The sequence below is a fragment of the Miniopterus schreibersii genome (assembly GCF_964146895.1).
Source record: "Miniopterus schreibersii genome assembly, chromosome: 9".
In the NCBI taxonomy this organism is placed as follows: Eukaryota; Metazoa; Chordata; class Mammalia; order Chiroptera; family Miniopteridae; genus Miniopterus; species Miniopterus schreibersii.
Genome location: NC_138118.1, coordinates 2,633,010 through 2,647,501, shown reverse-complemented (window position 1 = coordinate 2,647,501; position 14,492 = coordinate 2,633,010). Strand labels below are relative to the sequence as shown.

At 51.6% G+C, this 14,492-nt stretch overlaps 1 protein-coding gene across 6 annotated transcripts in view; it reads right to left on the bottom strand.

Moving 5' to 3' along the window:
• Positions 1 to 14,492, bottom strand: part of PRKAG2 (protein kinase AMP-activated non-catalytic subunit gamma 2) — a gene marked incomplete at its 5' end in the record, with an annotated part of 167,235 nt that overhangs the window by 24,976 nt on the left and 127,767 nt on the right. For 3 of the 6 annotated variants that reach the window (XM_081147785.1, XM_081147787.1, XM_081147789.1), the window contains one exon: positions 1,038 to 1,141. In XM_081147785.1, coding sequence (XP_081003911.1) covers positions 1,038 to 1,141 — 104 coding nt within the window. Of the gene's footprint in view, positions 1 to 1,037; positions 1,145 to 14,492 lie in introns of all 6 variants that reach the window. The other 3 variants (XM_081147784.1, XM_081147786.1, XM_081147788.1) reach the window with 1 other exon arrangement.

Below are 14,492 nucleotides of genomic sequence, written 5' to 3'. Positions count from 1 at the left end.
CTCAGGGCCCAGGTGTCATCCTCCGAAGAGCTATGGGGCGGGGCAGGCTGCTGGGAGCGACACAGGCCAGGCTGGGAGAGGGTGGGGAACGGTCCCAGAGCACTGGGCAGGGCTGGCAGGGCCGGGGCACCTCTCCCAGGGTGGCTGAGGGCACCTGACCCCCACCCTTCACCTTCTGCGGAGCGATGGGCACAGCCGCCCTCCGTGGGCCTTGCTCAGATCCGAACCCGCAGGGCTCCTGCCCTTCTGAGTCCCTCCCAGTCCCTCAGGGGTTCTCCTGGGAACGACCCTAAGAAAGTGCTGATTCCCATAAATACCTGGCTCTGCCACTACTTCTGGGGAGAACACAACTGAGGACAATCCTGCTTGGCGAAGACTTATGTATAAGACGCTAAACGCAGACACGCACATACGGGTGACATTTGCTGTCACACTGAATGTGTTATTTAGCACTTTTCACATATAATTATAAGTCATATCGGTATAAAATGAGCTGCAGTAAGCACGGGTTTAATCCCAAAAGGGTCAGGTTCAAATTTTCTGCTAAAATTTAAGATCAATAAAGTTCTCTCAAGAGATTATCCACCGTAGTAATTTTTTTTTTTTTCCTTTTTAACCGGTGTTATTTCAGATTAGTTTATGACATATTCTACTAAATAAAAAAAACAAAACAAAACAGCAGGACCCGCTGAGGGAGGGAGCAGTTTCACGTTAATAGCTCAGACTTCGGTCTGCACCCCACCTCTCACCCACTCTGTGGATTAAGACCTTAAGTTCTAGAATCTGTGGTTTCGGCTCCGTGATTTAAGCTCCTTAACACTAGGCGTTGAGTTTTTTTATCTGTAGAAAGAGGACAGGGATAGCACGTTCCCCATAGGCTGCCACAAAGATCATGAATTCGGACAAGACCTCGGCGCAGTGCCTGCTGCGTGGACAGGCCCCGATACGCGTCCGCTGGTATTTCCGGACAGGTCTGACCTCGCCAGGTAGCCATCCAAATAACACACCGACGATACACAAGAACCAGGCACGCTTACTTGTAATGTTGTATCGAAGACGACAAGCTTGGAGCTGGTTGGCACGATGTCGTAACACTTGTGTGACCTCATGAATCGCATGTAAACGCCACTTTCTGAGTCTTCTGCTAAGAAGGAAAGAAAAAAAAAAGGAAATATCAGTAATAACGGAGAACTCCCTCAACTGAAGTATACGTATGAAAAACCTACCGCCGACGGACTTAACCGAAAATATGAAATGTTTTCCCTGCACGCGCGAGGAGAAGACACAGGCATCTACTCTTGCTAACGCAACACTGGGCTACAGGTCGTCGCTGGTGCAATAAGGCAAGAAAAAAAAATGAAGCAGACAGGTTGAAAAAGAAAAAGCAAAACTTTGTATCTGCAGACTACATGATTTTCTACATAGAAAATACCAAAGGATCTACAAAAAAGTTTCCAGATCTAAAAAAAAAAAAAAGGTTAGCAAGGTCACAGAAGGCAGAGTTAATAAACTAAAAACATGCTACTGTATCTCTATACACTGTCCATGAACAACCGGGCGGTAAAATTTTTTTTAACATGAAGGTTTTGTTGGGAGCAGAGACGCCGATCACGTTCTGTTGACCTGTGATTGTTAGCTAGTTAGAAGAAATAGTGATCATGTTCTGTTAACTGTGACTGTTCTGTTCTCATTAGAAAAATCGCTTTCTAACCTGGCTGGGAGTTGTACTCCCCGGGACATGGGAGTTGACCTTGGAGCTCGGTCCATTCTCTTTATCATGGAAAGATAACACACTTGTTCCCAAAACAAAGGGGTTACCAGGGGCCCCCCGCCCTTTTGCAAACCCCCAGCCTGCGTTTCCTGTAACCTGTAAACCATTCTATCCGTGCTTATTCCTTTTTGCCCCCTTCTACCCAGGATAAGCAACGGGCTTATGGGGGGGGGCGGTAGAGCTGATTTTATGTGGACAAATCCTGCTGCTCTCCCATGTTGCCGGCATTATTGCAATAAACGCTCATATATGATTCAACCTTTTCTCTGCTTAATTGGCTGAAGCAGCGACAGGCAGCCTGGACCCGCTGTGCCCGGTTCCAGCACCGTTTACATAAATATCTTTCGGAAATATGGACCTACACAAAAGCACACCCAAACGGTAACCACGTGGACAAATGTACGTCTTTCTGATCGTTTAAATCTCTGTAAGAATTAACTGACAATTGGCAAAACTGACAATTAACTGAAAGTGCACAGTGGGGGTTTGGAGCACGTTTACTAGTAGGCTGAGTGGCACCACCGTCCGACCACTGATACAGAAATCCAGGAATCCTCCTTGTCACGTCACCTCCTTCGTCCTAACCAATTTATCACAACGCGCTATTGAGTTTACACCCAATTCTCTCTTAAACCCATCCGTTCCCCTCTGCCTCCGGGGTCACCGCCCGCGATCTAATAAGCACCCTGACTTCCTAACTGGCCTCTTGCTTCCCACCCTGTTCCCTTTCCAGCTGCCCACGTGGCATCCAGAATGGTGTTGCCAGACATAAATCTAACCACGTCACCCCTCTGCAGCCAACACTCAATGGCTTCTAAGGACTTTAGAAAAGAAAAAAATGACAAAATCCTTGACCCTGCCTTGAAAGGTCTGGTTCCCCCTCTGGCCTCCCCGGGGCTTCCTCCAGTCACCACGTCTTCTCTTAGTCCCTCCGAAATGCTACGGTCTCTCTTCCCACAGAGCCTTCGACGGCTGGGTCCTCGGCCTGGAATACCTTCTCCATCTCTTCCTGGCCCAGTTAATTCCTCCCTCCTTCGCTAGGCCAGCTCATGGACGTGACTGAGAAGTTGTGGAACCAAGAATTTGAACCCAGATGCCTTTTTTAATCTTAATCTTCCCCTGAGGATATTTTCCCATTGATTTTAGATAAGAGTGAAAGGGAGGGAGAGGGAGAGAGAAACATCAATGATGAGAGGTCACTGACTGGCTGCCTCCTGACTGGGGATTGAGCCCAAACCCGGGCATGGGCCCTGACCCGGAGTTGAACTGTCAACCTTTTAGTGCATGGGACTGGAACCAACTGAGCCACACCAGCCAGGGCTGTTGGACCTTGTTTTTGATGACCTTGACCGATTAGAGGGGGTGCTGGGCAGGCAGCCTGTAGAATGGCTCTCAGCTCAGATTTGTATGATGTTTCTCTCGTGATCTTAACCTTGGGGCTGTGTTCCGGGAGGAAGACCGTAAGGTAAGACGCGGCCTCGTCCCACCACATCGAGGGTACCTTCTGGCTCACCTGGCCCAGGGGGCAGCTGTCAGTTGCCCCACTGTACTCTCTCCCTCCTTCTCGAGGAGGTCACCCCGTGGGGTCCACGCCGAAGGGTCCGGAGTGACGCTCCACCTCCTCGAGGGCGGAGCAGCGACGGAAGAATTCGGAACGGGAGAGCTGTCTGTCTGTCTGTCTCTCTCAGTACGGACTCCGGATGTCTACGTCATACTCGGAGTTCCACTCCAATGCTATGTTAGGACTGGTCAGAGCTTGTGCCCGGGCCGGCAGGGTGCTCCCCGCCGTGAAGGGTCTGGGTGTAAGTGTGGAGCACACTCCAAGGTCCCTCAAGTCTGCCCTGACCCTGACTCCTCCCCGGACTCCCCCGCTCACACCTGCAGCCTCCACATCGGCGGGGACCTGAGGGGAGCTGGATGGGCCTCTGGGGTCCTCTGTGTGCGTGTCCTCAGGAGGCAGTGACAGTGAGGGCGCTGTGGGGCTCCCTGGGTTCTTTCCGGAGCACCTGCCAGCCCCCCCGGACAACGACAGCCGGGTTCCCTCCATCACTGACGACTCGCATTGTACACGTGTTACAACCAATGGACCGAAAAAATGATAATGAACAAATTATTCACAGAAATCCATGGGTTACTCAGATTCCCTTAGTTTTTCTCTCTCCAGGATAGTGCGTTAAGTTCGACCACGTCTCCCCTGAGCAGCTCCTCGTGGGCGGGACGGTTTCTCAGACGGTCCTGGTTGTGGTGGCCTGGGTCGTTCTGAAGAGGGCTGGGCAGGTACCTGGGGGGACGCCCCTTGACTGGAATGTCTGATGTTTTTCTCCTGATTAGACTGGGGTTTGAGGAAGATAGAGAATACTTTTTTTTTTTAAATTCTCATCTGAGGATATTTTTTCCATTGCTTTTGAGAGAGAGTGGAAAAGAGAGAGAGAAAGAGAGGGAGAGAGAAACACCGATGTGAAAGAGACACATCGACTGGTTGCCTCCTGCACGCACCCCAACTGGGGCCAGGGATCGAGCCTGCAACCGAGGTGCACCCCCCTTGGCCAGAATTGAACCTGGGGGGCCCTTTAGTCCACGCAGGCCGATGCTCTAACCACCAAGCCAAACCAGCCAGGGCTAGACAATACTTTTTTTTTTTTTTTTAAATGTAAAAAGCCTGACCCAACAAAGCAAACAAATTGTGACAAAATTTATTTTGGTTCGCCGTAGAAACAGATGACTATTGATGGAATAAAATAACATCAACAATGCAAGTGTCTGCACTTAAGTTAGGAAAAGAAAGTAAAATGTTCTAAAATGTCATCGCTTCTCCACACGCAGGGTAAAGCTTCCTGACGTCAGGTGGCCTCACCTGCGTTACTGACATTAAGATGAAACCAAAACAGAGAAAACTAGAGCGATCTGGAGTTAAACCCAAAAGAAAAAAAAAAAAACCCACAAAAAACAACAAAACCACCCGACACTAACAGGGTGCTTGGAATGCATTATTAAAATTCCTGAGCAGGCATGAGGTTCAAACTCTCATTACCGCCCAGGTAGCTGGGGTTAGATAGTATCGCAGTGTTCCATTCTTTTGTTATTTTGTATCTCCCTGCGTAGCCGCATAGTTACAGTGTTACACTGGCACCCGAGCTACTGCTCTACCAGAGGAGGCCGTTTGTGGACGGACGGGAAACCTCAGCGCCCTCCCAGGGATACGCTAACCCAGCATTGTCGTCCCAGGGAGTTGCCGGAGTGCTGCCGGGAAGCAGAAAGCACACGGTCAAGTGTTTAATTTGCGACGGTCAACGAAACAATTTGAAAACGCTGCATCTACGTTTCAAAGGGAAGCGATCATACACACCAACCAGGAAACCCGAGGAAGCAAGCGTTTCTCTTCCTAAAAGGTCTGACTACAGTTCTAGCCAGTCTGGCTCCGTGGTTAGAGTGTCAGCCTTTGGACTGAAGGGTCCCAGGCTGATTCGGGCCAAGGGCACGTGCCTCGGTTGCGGGCTCGATACCCGGCCAGGTCGGTTGGGGTACGAGCGGGAGGCAACCAACGGATGTCTCTCACACACTGATGTTTCTCTCTCCCTCCCACTCTTTCCGAAAAGCCATGGAAAAATACCCTCCGGTGAGAGTTCAAATAAATAAAAAAATAAAAGATCTGACTACATACCACCCTTGGCTCAATACGTCCTCACTACTACACCACCCCCCATCTTTCCACATTTCTAGCCATAGGACTCTAGCTCGCCACATTCCCTAGGGACCTTACACTCGAGGGTCCCACCGATGCTTCCTTTGGGAACGTGATCCTTGTTTCCGCGTCTTCTCTGTGCATGTTCTCTGTTCCAAATGGTGCCTTCCCATCGCCCCTCCCTTTCTGTAACGGGTTGAATAGCGGGGCCCCCCAAAGATATCCCTTCCTGGCACAATGGAAGGAGACCTTATTTGGAATAAAGGTCTTCTCTGATGTAATGAAAGGAAGGATCTTGAGATGAGATCATCCTGGATTACGGTGGGCCCTCAATCCAATGACCAGGAGAGAGAATTGGAGACACATAGATGACCACGGGAAGACGGAGGCAGAGATCAGAGCGACGCAGCCACAAGCCCAGGACACCAAGGGCGGCGGCAAACCACGAACGCTGAGGGCGAGGGGCCTGGGGGAGACTCTCCCTCAGAGCCTCCAGAAGGAGCCAGCCCTGCCGACACCTGGATTTCAGACTTGGGGCCTCCAGGCTGCGAGAGAACAAAGCTCCGTCGTTCTAAGGCACCAAGTGTGTGAGACAATGTGCCACGGAGGCCTCAGGAAACGAAGGCACCTTCAAAGTTCAGTTCAAAGGCCCGTAACACCTTCCCAAAGACCCTCAAGTCAGAAGGAATCGCTCCAGCTTCGACACTCCCATTCGAGTTTTGTCACTTTTTTTTTTTTTAATCCTCAGAGAAATTAAAATATTTTTTAAGTATCAGAGGATATTTTTTCCATTGTTTTTCAGAGAGAGACTGGAAGAGGGCGGGGGGGAGGTGAGAGAAACATGGATCTGCAGGAGACACACTGATTGGTTGCCTCCTGCACGCGCCCCAACCGGGGGTCGAGCCTGCAACCCAGGGACGTGCCCTTGGCTGGAATCGAACCCGGGATCCTTCAGGCCTCCGCCAACACGCTAACCGCTGAACCAACTGGCCAGGGCGGTCACTCGCTTTTGGAGCTGCACGCCTTGCACCGTTAGGCGTCTGCATTTCCCTTAGACCGTAGCTTTCTGAGGCCGTGGACACGCACCCAGCAAGTTCCTCTGGGTGTCAGGACAGGCCTCGGGCCTGCTGAATTACATGTCACCGGCAGACACACCAGTAAAACGCAGACGACCAAGTAGGAGTCTGAGGTTACGACGTGACATTTCTAACCTCAGAGAGAAAACCAACAACATACGTGAGTTTAAAAGAAAACTGATGATTCCAGATTTAGTGATCAGTAAGGTAACTTGATTTACAGGCCTTTATAAGATCGAGGGGTTGAAAAGGGATGTTTTCGGTCGCAGAAATAACGCACCTATGGAAATGCCCCATGGAACTTTTTTTTAAGCAAAACAGCGTTGATCTAAAGCTTTAAAAGTGTTTGCAGGGATATTTTACACTGAAGCTATTTTCTATGTGTATTGGACAAAAAAAAAAGCAATAGAATTGAGTAAAACTGCTGAAGCCCTGAAAACGTTCACAGTATCGTAAACATTTAAAAAAAACCCCAAAATACAGCAAAACAACTTTACAGTCATAAACGACTTTTTCTCAAAACTATTTACACAGGATTTTAATTTAGAATGTGTAAAAAAGCGTATCCTACGATGGTGTGAATTTATGGCATTTCCAGCCTCAACTGTATGAAAATGAACAGACTGCACTGTCATCGGTCATTTGTTCGCCTGAGAAAGACGAGGCCGAGGGAGGGGACAGAGAGGACGAGAGGAGGAGGTGACGGCGGGTGCCGCCCCCAAGCACCGGCCGAGGCAAGTGTCCCCCAGGACGCCGAGGAACACAACTCACCCAAGGGAGGTGACAAAAAATATCAAAGGCCGGTTTCAATGAACTTGACTCGGGCGGGAACGGTATCGCCAAACCTTGGGCAGCACAGAGAATTAATTCCGCTCGCTCTGGGCCACACGCTCCAGTGAACTGCTCGGACCCCGGAGACTTCGAGTCAAAGAACATAACGAAAGCCTTTGAGTACGGAACCGTAACTGCTCACTGTGACCAGCTCCTGTCGCTCTGCTGCTGTTGCTAAATCCACAACTAGAAACACCGGCTCGCCGCGGGGCCTAAATTTCTTTTTTTTTTTTTTATAGTTTATTTTGATGGAGAGAGGAAGGAGAGAGAGAGAAACACTGATGTGAGAGTGAAACGCCGATCGGCCGCCTCCCGCACGCCCCCTGCTGGGGACCGAGCCAGCAACCAGGCGCGTGCCCTGACCGGGAATCGAACCGGCGACCTCTTGGTGCCAGGATGACACCCAACCAACCGAGCCACACTGGCCAGGGCCACAGGGTTTAATTTTAAAGTTAAAAAATGTTTACGATGATCAATGTTAGTTATTTTTAAATTTATCTTTTATATTTCTTCCCACGTTTAGAAACTCAAGTTTACTACACGCCTATGGTATCTCTTCTCTTTAGAAAACCATTTCAGAGAGTCGAGCAAGAAATAGGCAAAAAAGGGGGGACACGGATGTCAAAAGCATACAGACAAGATTAAACTCATGTAAATTTCCCTCAAATGCTTAGAAACAGGAATATGAACAAAGTCAAAGCTCAGATATAATTTTAAAGGACTTATCAGGTAGCAGAATAAATGAAATGAATTAGATTTTTTTCCCCTTTCTGTGCTTTTTGCGTTTGGTTTCGTGTGTGCTGGGGGCCAAGCGTCCACTGAAGAGGGCAATGCGTGTACTTTTCTAGATTAGGGGAGAAGAGCTGTGAGGAAAGAAGGAACCTGTAGGCGCGTAAAGGCACAGTTTCCCTGATCAGGTTCTTCGAGGAGCTCCAACAAACGCTCAGGGAATGTCTCAGAAGGACAAAGCAGTGACCTTGAAACTGTACGTGACTCCCGTCAGAGGTTTCAGATGGCTTCGTGGGGCCCGGCCGGAGTGGCTCAGCGACGGAGCCTCACCCCAAGAACCAGGAGGTCACCGGCTCGATTCCCGGTCGGGGCGCAGGGTCGGGGGGCAGGGTCGGGGGGCGTGCCCAGGCTGCGGGCTCCATCCCTGGGGGGGGCGTGCAGGAGGCAGCCCGGGGATGTTTCTCTCTCTCTCTCCCTCTCCCTTCCTCTCTCTCTCAAACCAATAAAAGACATATATATAAAAAATAAACAAAATGGCTTCGTGTGGAATTCTAGGAACCACGGCACTGAAGCATCTATCCCAGCCTGTTTCCTCTTTTTCAGGAAACAGACCCAATCACTGAGCTGCAACAACAGTGAGGACAAGGTCAGCCCACGGGGATGGAGCTCCCAGCACCCGACAGGTCAGGAGAGTAACCAGCACCTGGACCCGGACAATGCCCGGAACCGCCCGCCCCGCCCGGCACACCCAACGGGCTTTCGGCGTCGGGAAGAAGCCGCCCCCTCTCGCCAGCTGATGGACTGTGTTAAGGGAGCGTGCGCTGAATTTTATCAATTGCTGTTCCAACATCTCCTGGGATGCCCGCAGGTTTCTCTCCTCTCACCCGCTGGCATTACGTCCTCGGTGGGCGCCCGGGCACAATGCAGTCTTCTTGCGCTTCCAGGGCGAGCCTGGCTTGCTCGCGGCCCATGACTCACGGCGCTGATGTTTACGTAGGAGCCCGGCCCATTATTTCAAACGCCAGGTTGATCATTTGTTTTCCTCTCTGGGCGCTGTCATCTGGTTCTGATGTCGGGGTCAAGCCAGCCTCGCGGGAGGCGCTGGGAAGCTCCATCCTCTCCCGCGCCCTAAAGCAATCCAAGCCACGGCCGCAGTGACCGTTCCTCGAAGGGCTGAGAGGACTCGCCCACCAACCGGCTGAGAACCAGGCCTCTGCGCAGGCGGAGCAAGGGTGAGGACTTCTTATTATTTTTATTTTTAAAAATTCTCATCTGAGGATGTGTTCTTATTGAGGTTAGAGGGAGAGGAAAGGAGAGCGGGAGAGAGAGAAAAACGTCGATCGGTTGCCTCCTGTCTATGCGCCATCTGGGGATCAAACCCGCAACCTGCGTAAGGGCCCCGGCTGGGAATCAAACCCGCGACCTTTTGGTACATGGGGCGATGCTCTGAACACCCGAGCCACCCGCCAGGGCTGGGGGAGGCCTTTGAATTACTTTTGGTAAAAAGCAGCTTTATTGGCCCTGGCCGGGCAGCTCAGCTGGTCAGAGTCGTCCCGATGCGCCAAGGTCGCAGGATTGATCCCCGGTCAGGGCGCAGGCAAGAAGCATCACTAAGTGGAACAAGAAATCCAGGTTTCTCTCTGTCCCACCCCTCAAATCAGTACATGAAACTACTTTTATTGAGATAGAGTCACATCCATACCGTTCACCCATTTCAAGTGTACAATTCAATTAAACACTTTTTAAATTCCTTTTATGCTGATTGACCAAAGAGATAATCCACTAACGAGAGAAAAAAAATTTAATAATATTTATTCAAAAGTGATTGAAGGAAAAAAAGCGATTTTAAAATTTATTGGTCAAGTTTGATACATACAGGTTTCTTTCAATGTTATTTTCTACATCTCCACACTTGCGATGAAGAAGCCCCTTATTTCGAACGTGTCGCATTTTAACGCGAGCAGGCCCGGCCGCGGTTTATCCGCTGTCCTGGTCTTTCCCGAGAACGAACCTCCCGTTTCCGTTGAGCGGGAGTACGCCTGGATTTGGTTTCACTGGCTGCCGTCAGGTCAGTAGGACTTGGGGAGGGAAGGGAAAGAAACTGATATATTCAGCAAACCATCCTGAGTCACACGTGGGGCGGCCCACAGTGGGCAGCCGCCGGGGGCACCACCCAAGCCCCTATTGCGCCTTCGGATCCCGACGGGACACGCTCGCTCCCTCAGACGGACGCATCACAGGTGACCAGAGCCTAAACTCAGCCCCGTCATCGCCTGCGCATCTTTGGGGCTTAGCGATATGATAAAACCCTTCGGCTGTGGGCCCCTGGCTACCCAAAACACAGCACGTCACGGCCCTCCAATACGGGCACGCATGACGTGAGGAATGACGATTTGAGCCTGGCCAGGGCGGCTCAGTCGGTTGAGCGTCGACCTAGGATCCAGGAGACGCGGTTCGATTCCCACGTCCCCATCGCGGGCTTGCTCCCCGGTCGGGTGCATGCAGGAGGCAGCTGACCGACGCTTCCTTCTCGCCGGACGTCTCTCCCCCCCCCCCCCTCAAAAAATCAATAAAAACATGAAAAAAAGAAATATAATATCAAGTCAAATTATGATAAAAGGGCCTGCAGAGTATAAGGCACCGACGACTGGAGCTTCCTTTCCGCCCGAGGGCCTCGGGTCCTTTCCTCGGGCTGCAGGCAGGAGCCAGGCCCCTCCGGCGGGGACTCGGGCATCCAGGTTCCCGGGGGAGCGAGTGCAGAAGGAAAACAAGCAGATCTAGACCGGACCTGCATCAGAGCCGCCACCGCCTTCTGTGACCGTGAGCCGGTTACGTAACCCCTTGGAGCCTGAAACGCATTTGTCAAGTGGGGATAACACCATCTTTCCTGCAGGTGATGCCGAGGAACAGGGACCGATAAACAGCTCATCACAAATGCTGCCGACTGGCCCGGGCGCCCGATGCTCACGTGGGCAAGTCCAGCCGTACAGACGGGGAACCTACCCCCGGATGGGCGGCTGTCGCCCGACGGGTGCACTAATGGTGACGTTGATTTTTTTAAAAATCCTCTCCCAAGGATATTTTTCCCATTGTTTTTCAGAGAGAGTGGAATGGAGAGAGAGAGAGAGAAACATCCATGTGAGAGACGCGTCGATCGGTTGCCTCCTGCATGCACCCTGACCAGGGCCGGGGGCTTGAGCCTGCAACTGAGGCACGTGCCCTTGGCCTGAATCGAACCCGGGACCCCACAATCCGTGGGCCAACGCTCTAGCCTCTGAGCAAAACCCGCCAGGGCTCTCACAGCTTTTAATTGGAAGCAACGGGACTCCGGCCTGGGTCTGACTCACGATGGCTCTAATTATATACGCGACTTAAAGGGGGGGTGGAGGGGGGCGCGCCCCAAAGTTGGAGACGTCAAGGTGGAAAGCGACAGCCGACAGCCACTCAGAGGGCATAAGCCGGCGCCCCGGGACGCGGGCGTGGGCGTGGCTGACGGGCCAGTGGCCTGAGTAAACACTGCATTTCAAGGAAAACCAGCCTGTGATCTACAAGATAACAGTTTCCTGGTAGCAGCCTCCTGTTTGTTACAAAGTTACAAAGGGCCAGGCGCGCACATGGAGCCAGGCCTGCGGGAACTCCGCGACCCTACCCGGGTTCAGGTACCCGGGAAACAGCTCAGAGCGGCAGAGAGGCCGATTAAACAGACGAAAGAAGTGACCAAATTTAACCCAAGGGCTCCCAAGTCAGTTTCCTCCCCCAAAAGGCTCCCCCCCCCTTATTATCGGAGGCACGTTACGTTCTCTCCCCCCAACATCGGCATGAACGCAACCAGAGGAGGGAGACCCAAGGCTTCCCTGGGGTCCCAGGTTACCTAGGCCACTCGACACGCTTCCCCCGCTGTTCCTGCCTTTCAGGTGTCCCCTCCTGGGAGCAATAAACATATTCGGACTCCTATTTATGGGATATATATATATATATATATTTTATATATAATATGTATATAAATATATATATATTTAGGTAGGAGACACACGAGCCATTGTCCTTCCCTCAGTCCCTCCACAGAGACACTGCTCTGTGATTACGACACGGTAACTCGGCGAATGGATGTCCTCCCAGCGCCTCCGACAGAAAGTCCTTCTTTTTTTAATTATAATTAATATGTTTTCATTGATTTTTAGAGAGAGAGGAAGGGACAGGGAGAGAGAGACAGAAACAGCATTGAGAGAGAAACATCCATCGGCTGCCTCCGACTGGGGACGGAGCCCGCAACCCGGGCCTGTGCCCTGGCCGGGAATCGAACCCTGACCTCTTGGTTCCTGGGTCGACCCTCGACCGCTGAGCCACGCCGGCCGGGCAAAGGCCTTAATTCTTCTTAAGGCATGACCCGGACCCCTCGAAGTGCACTAAGTCTAACTGGCAGAGTAAAAGTTAAAGCTCACATATACATGTACACACATACTCCAAACATTTACTAGAAACTAAGTCCCGCTCATCACAGGATCTCCGAGAGCGGGTAAATATTAAGTTGTCGGTCCCTGCCCTCCTGGAGCTTACAAATCAATGGCAAAGAAACGTGGGTAACGCGTGTCTCCCTCCCAGCCCAGATCGACTGTGGGGCATCGTGAGGCCCTGCGAGACGGTCAGATGTCCAGGGAGCGCAATATTTAGGCAGGAAAATTGGGAGGACCTGGTAGCTTGGGTGTGGGAGAGCGAGGGAGCCACGGCTAAGCACCATGCCTGTTAACAGAAAACACACTCAGCGGATGGGGTGCCACTTACTGACTCGGGCTCACTTTAAAAAAAAGGGGGGGGGGCAGGAGGCTGGAGCAGACAGGCTGTGACGTGCACCAGGCAGAGACGCGAGCAGGTAACCAAATCCGCAGGTGAGGCCTGGCTGCAGGGATCTACCTGGGATCGCCCGTTACTAAAGCATCGGGGTAACTAAATCCATGGGATTAAGACACTGGGCAACAGGTGTCATGGTAACCGGAGCCCGGGAAGGACATCGGAGGGTCTCGGATGAGGGTGTGGAAAGAGAAGGGACCTAGGACAGGGCCGCGAGGACGCCCAGCGTCTGATGCTCGAGAAAGAAGAGCGACGGTGAGGTACGCAATGACCTCACCAAGCCTGTTACCAAACCGGGGAAAAAAAAGTAAGAAACAGGCAGACACGTCGGAGGAATGCTGTGTGGGAGAAGGGACAGACATTTCTGCGGACTGTTACTCAGAGGCCTGGGGCGTGTCCCCTGGAGTCTGCAAAAAGGAGCCACGGGCGAGCACCTCGGGGAGCTTGGGCGGAGCCGTGAAAATGGGCCAAGGAAAGAAGAGGGGAGAAGACAGAACGAGGGCTTCCCAGTAAAGGATTATTTCCTATCGGTTATGCAGACAGGCTCGGGGCTCGGACTTGCAAAGTCTGTGCTTGTAACCTGCCCCCCCCATGTTCCCCCGAAGTAATTTATTTAACCTCTTCTTTTTTTTTTTAAAGCGTGTTTTTAAAAAAACAAATTTTTATTGATTTCAGAGAGAGGAAGGGAGAGGGAGAGACGGACAGAAACATCAATGACAGAGAAACATCGACCGGCTGCCCCCTGCACGGCCCCTGCTGGGGATCGAGCCTGCGACCCGGGCACCTGCCCCGACCTGGATCGAACCTCGACCTCCTGGTTCATGGGGTCGACGCTCAACCGCTGAGCCACACTGGCCGGGCTAACCTCTCACTTTCATGACTTCTTCTTCTATAAAACGGGGGACGCTAAACATACGTCCCCCTTAAGGCTGTCCTGAGGATTAGAGGAGATACACGTAAGGGGCTTGGAACAGGGCCAGCTATTACCATCATCATAAAAAATATAAAAATCCTCCAATTTTTTTCCAAGTAAACGCCAAATGCTTTGTAGCACCAACTGTTTTCCGACTTTAAAATTCACAGGTAAGCCCGGCCGGGCGTGGCTCAGCGGTTGAGCGTCGACCTAGGATCCAGGTGATTGGGGTTCGATTCCCGGTCGGGCCACATGCCCGGGTTGCGGGCTCGATCAGTGACTCATCATTGATGTTTCTATCTCTCTCTCCCTCTCCTTTCCTCTCACTGAAATCAATGGAGATATATTAAAAAAATAATAATAATAAATAAAATAAAATAAAATTCACAGGGAAGATGGGAAGTTACAGGGGCGTTGGTTTAACAACCTTCCAGGGTTTGCCCGCCCTGCACAGAGTTGCAGGCGGGGACCACCCAGGCCACTGGACAGGCGTCTGAACCCCCGGGGTCCACAAGACAACTCCTGTCGGACGTAAGCTCATCAATGCGCAGCTGGGTCCTGACTTCAGAGACAGGGAAAGTGCACCTGGAAAATGACTGCATGTGGTAAGCTAGAGGAGAAACAGTTCGTTAGAAACGTTTG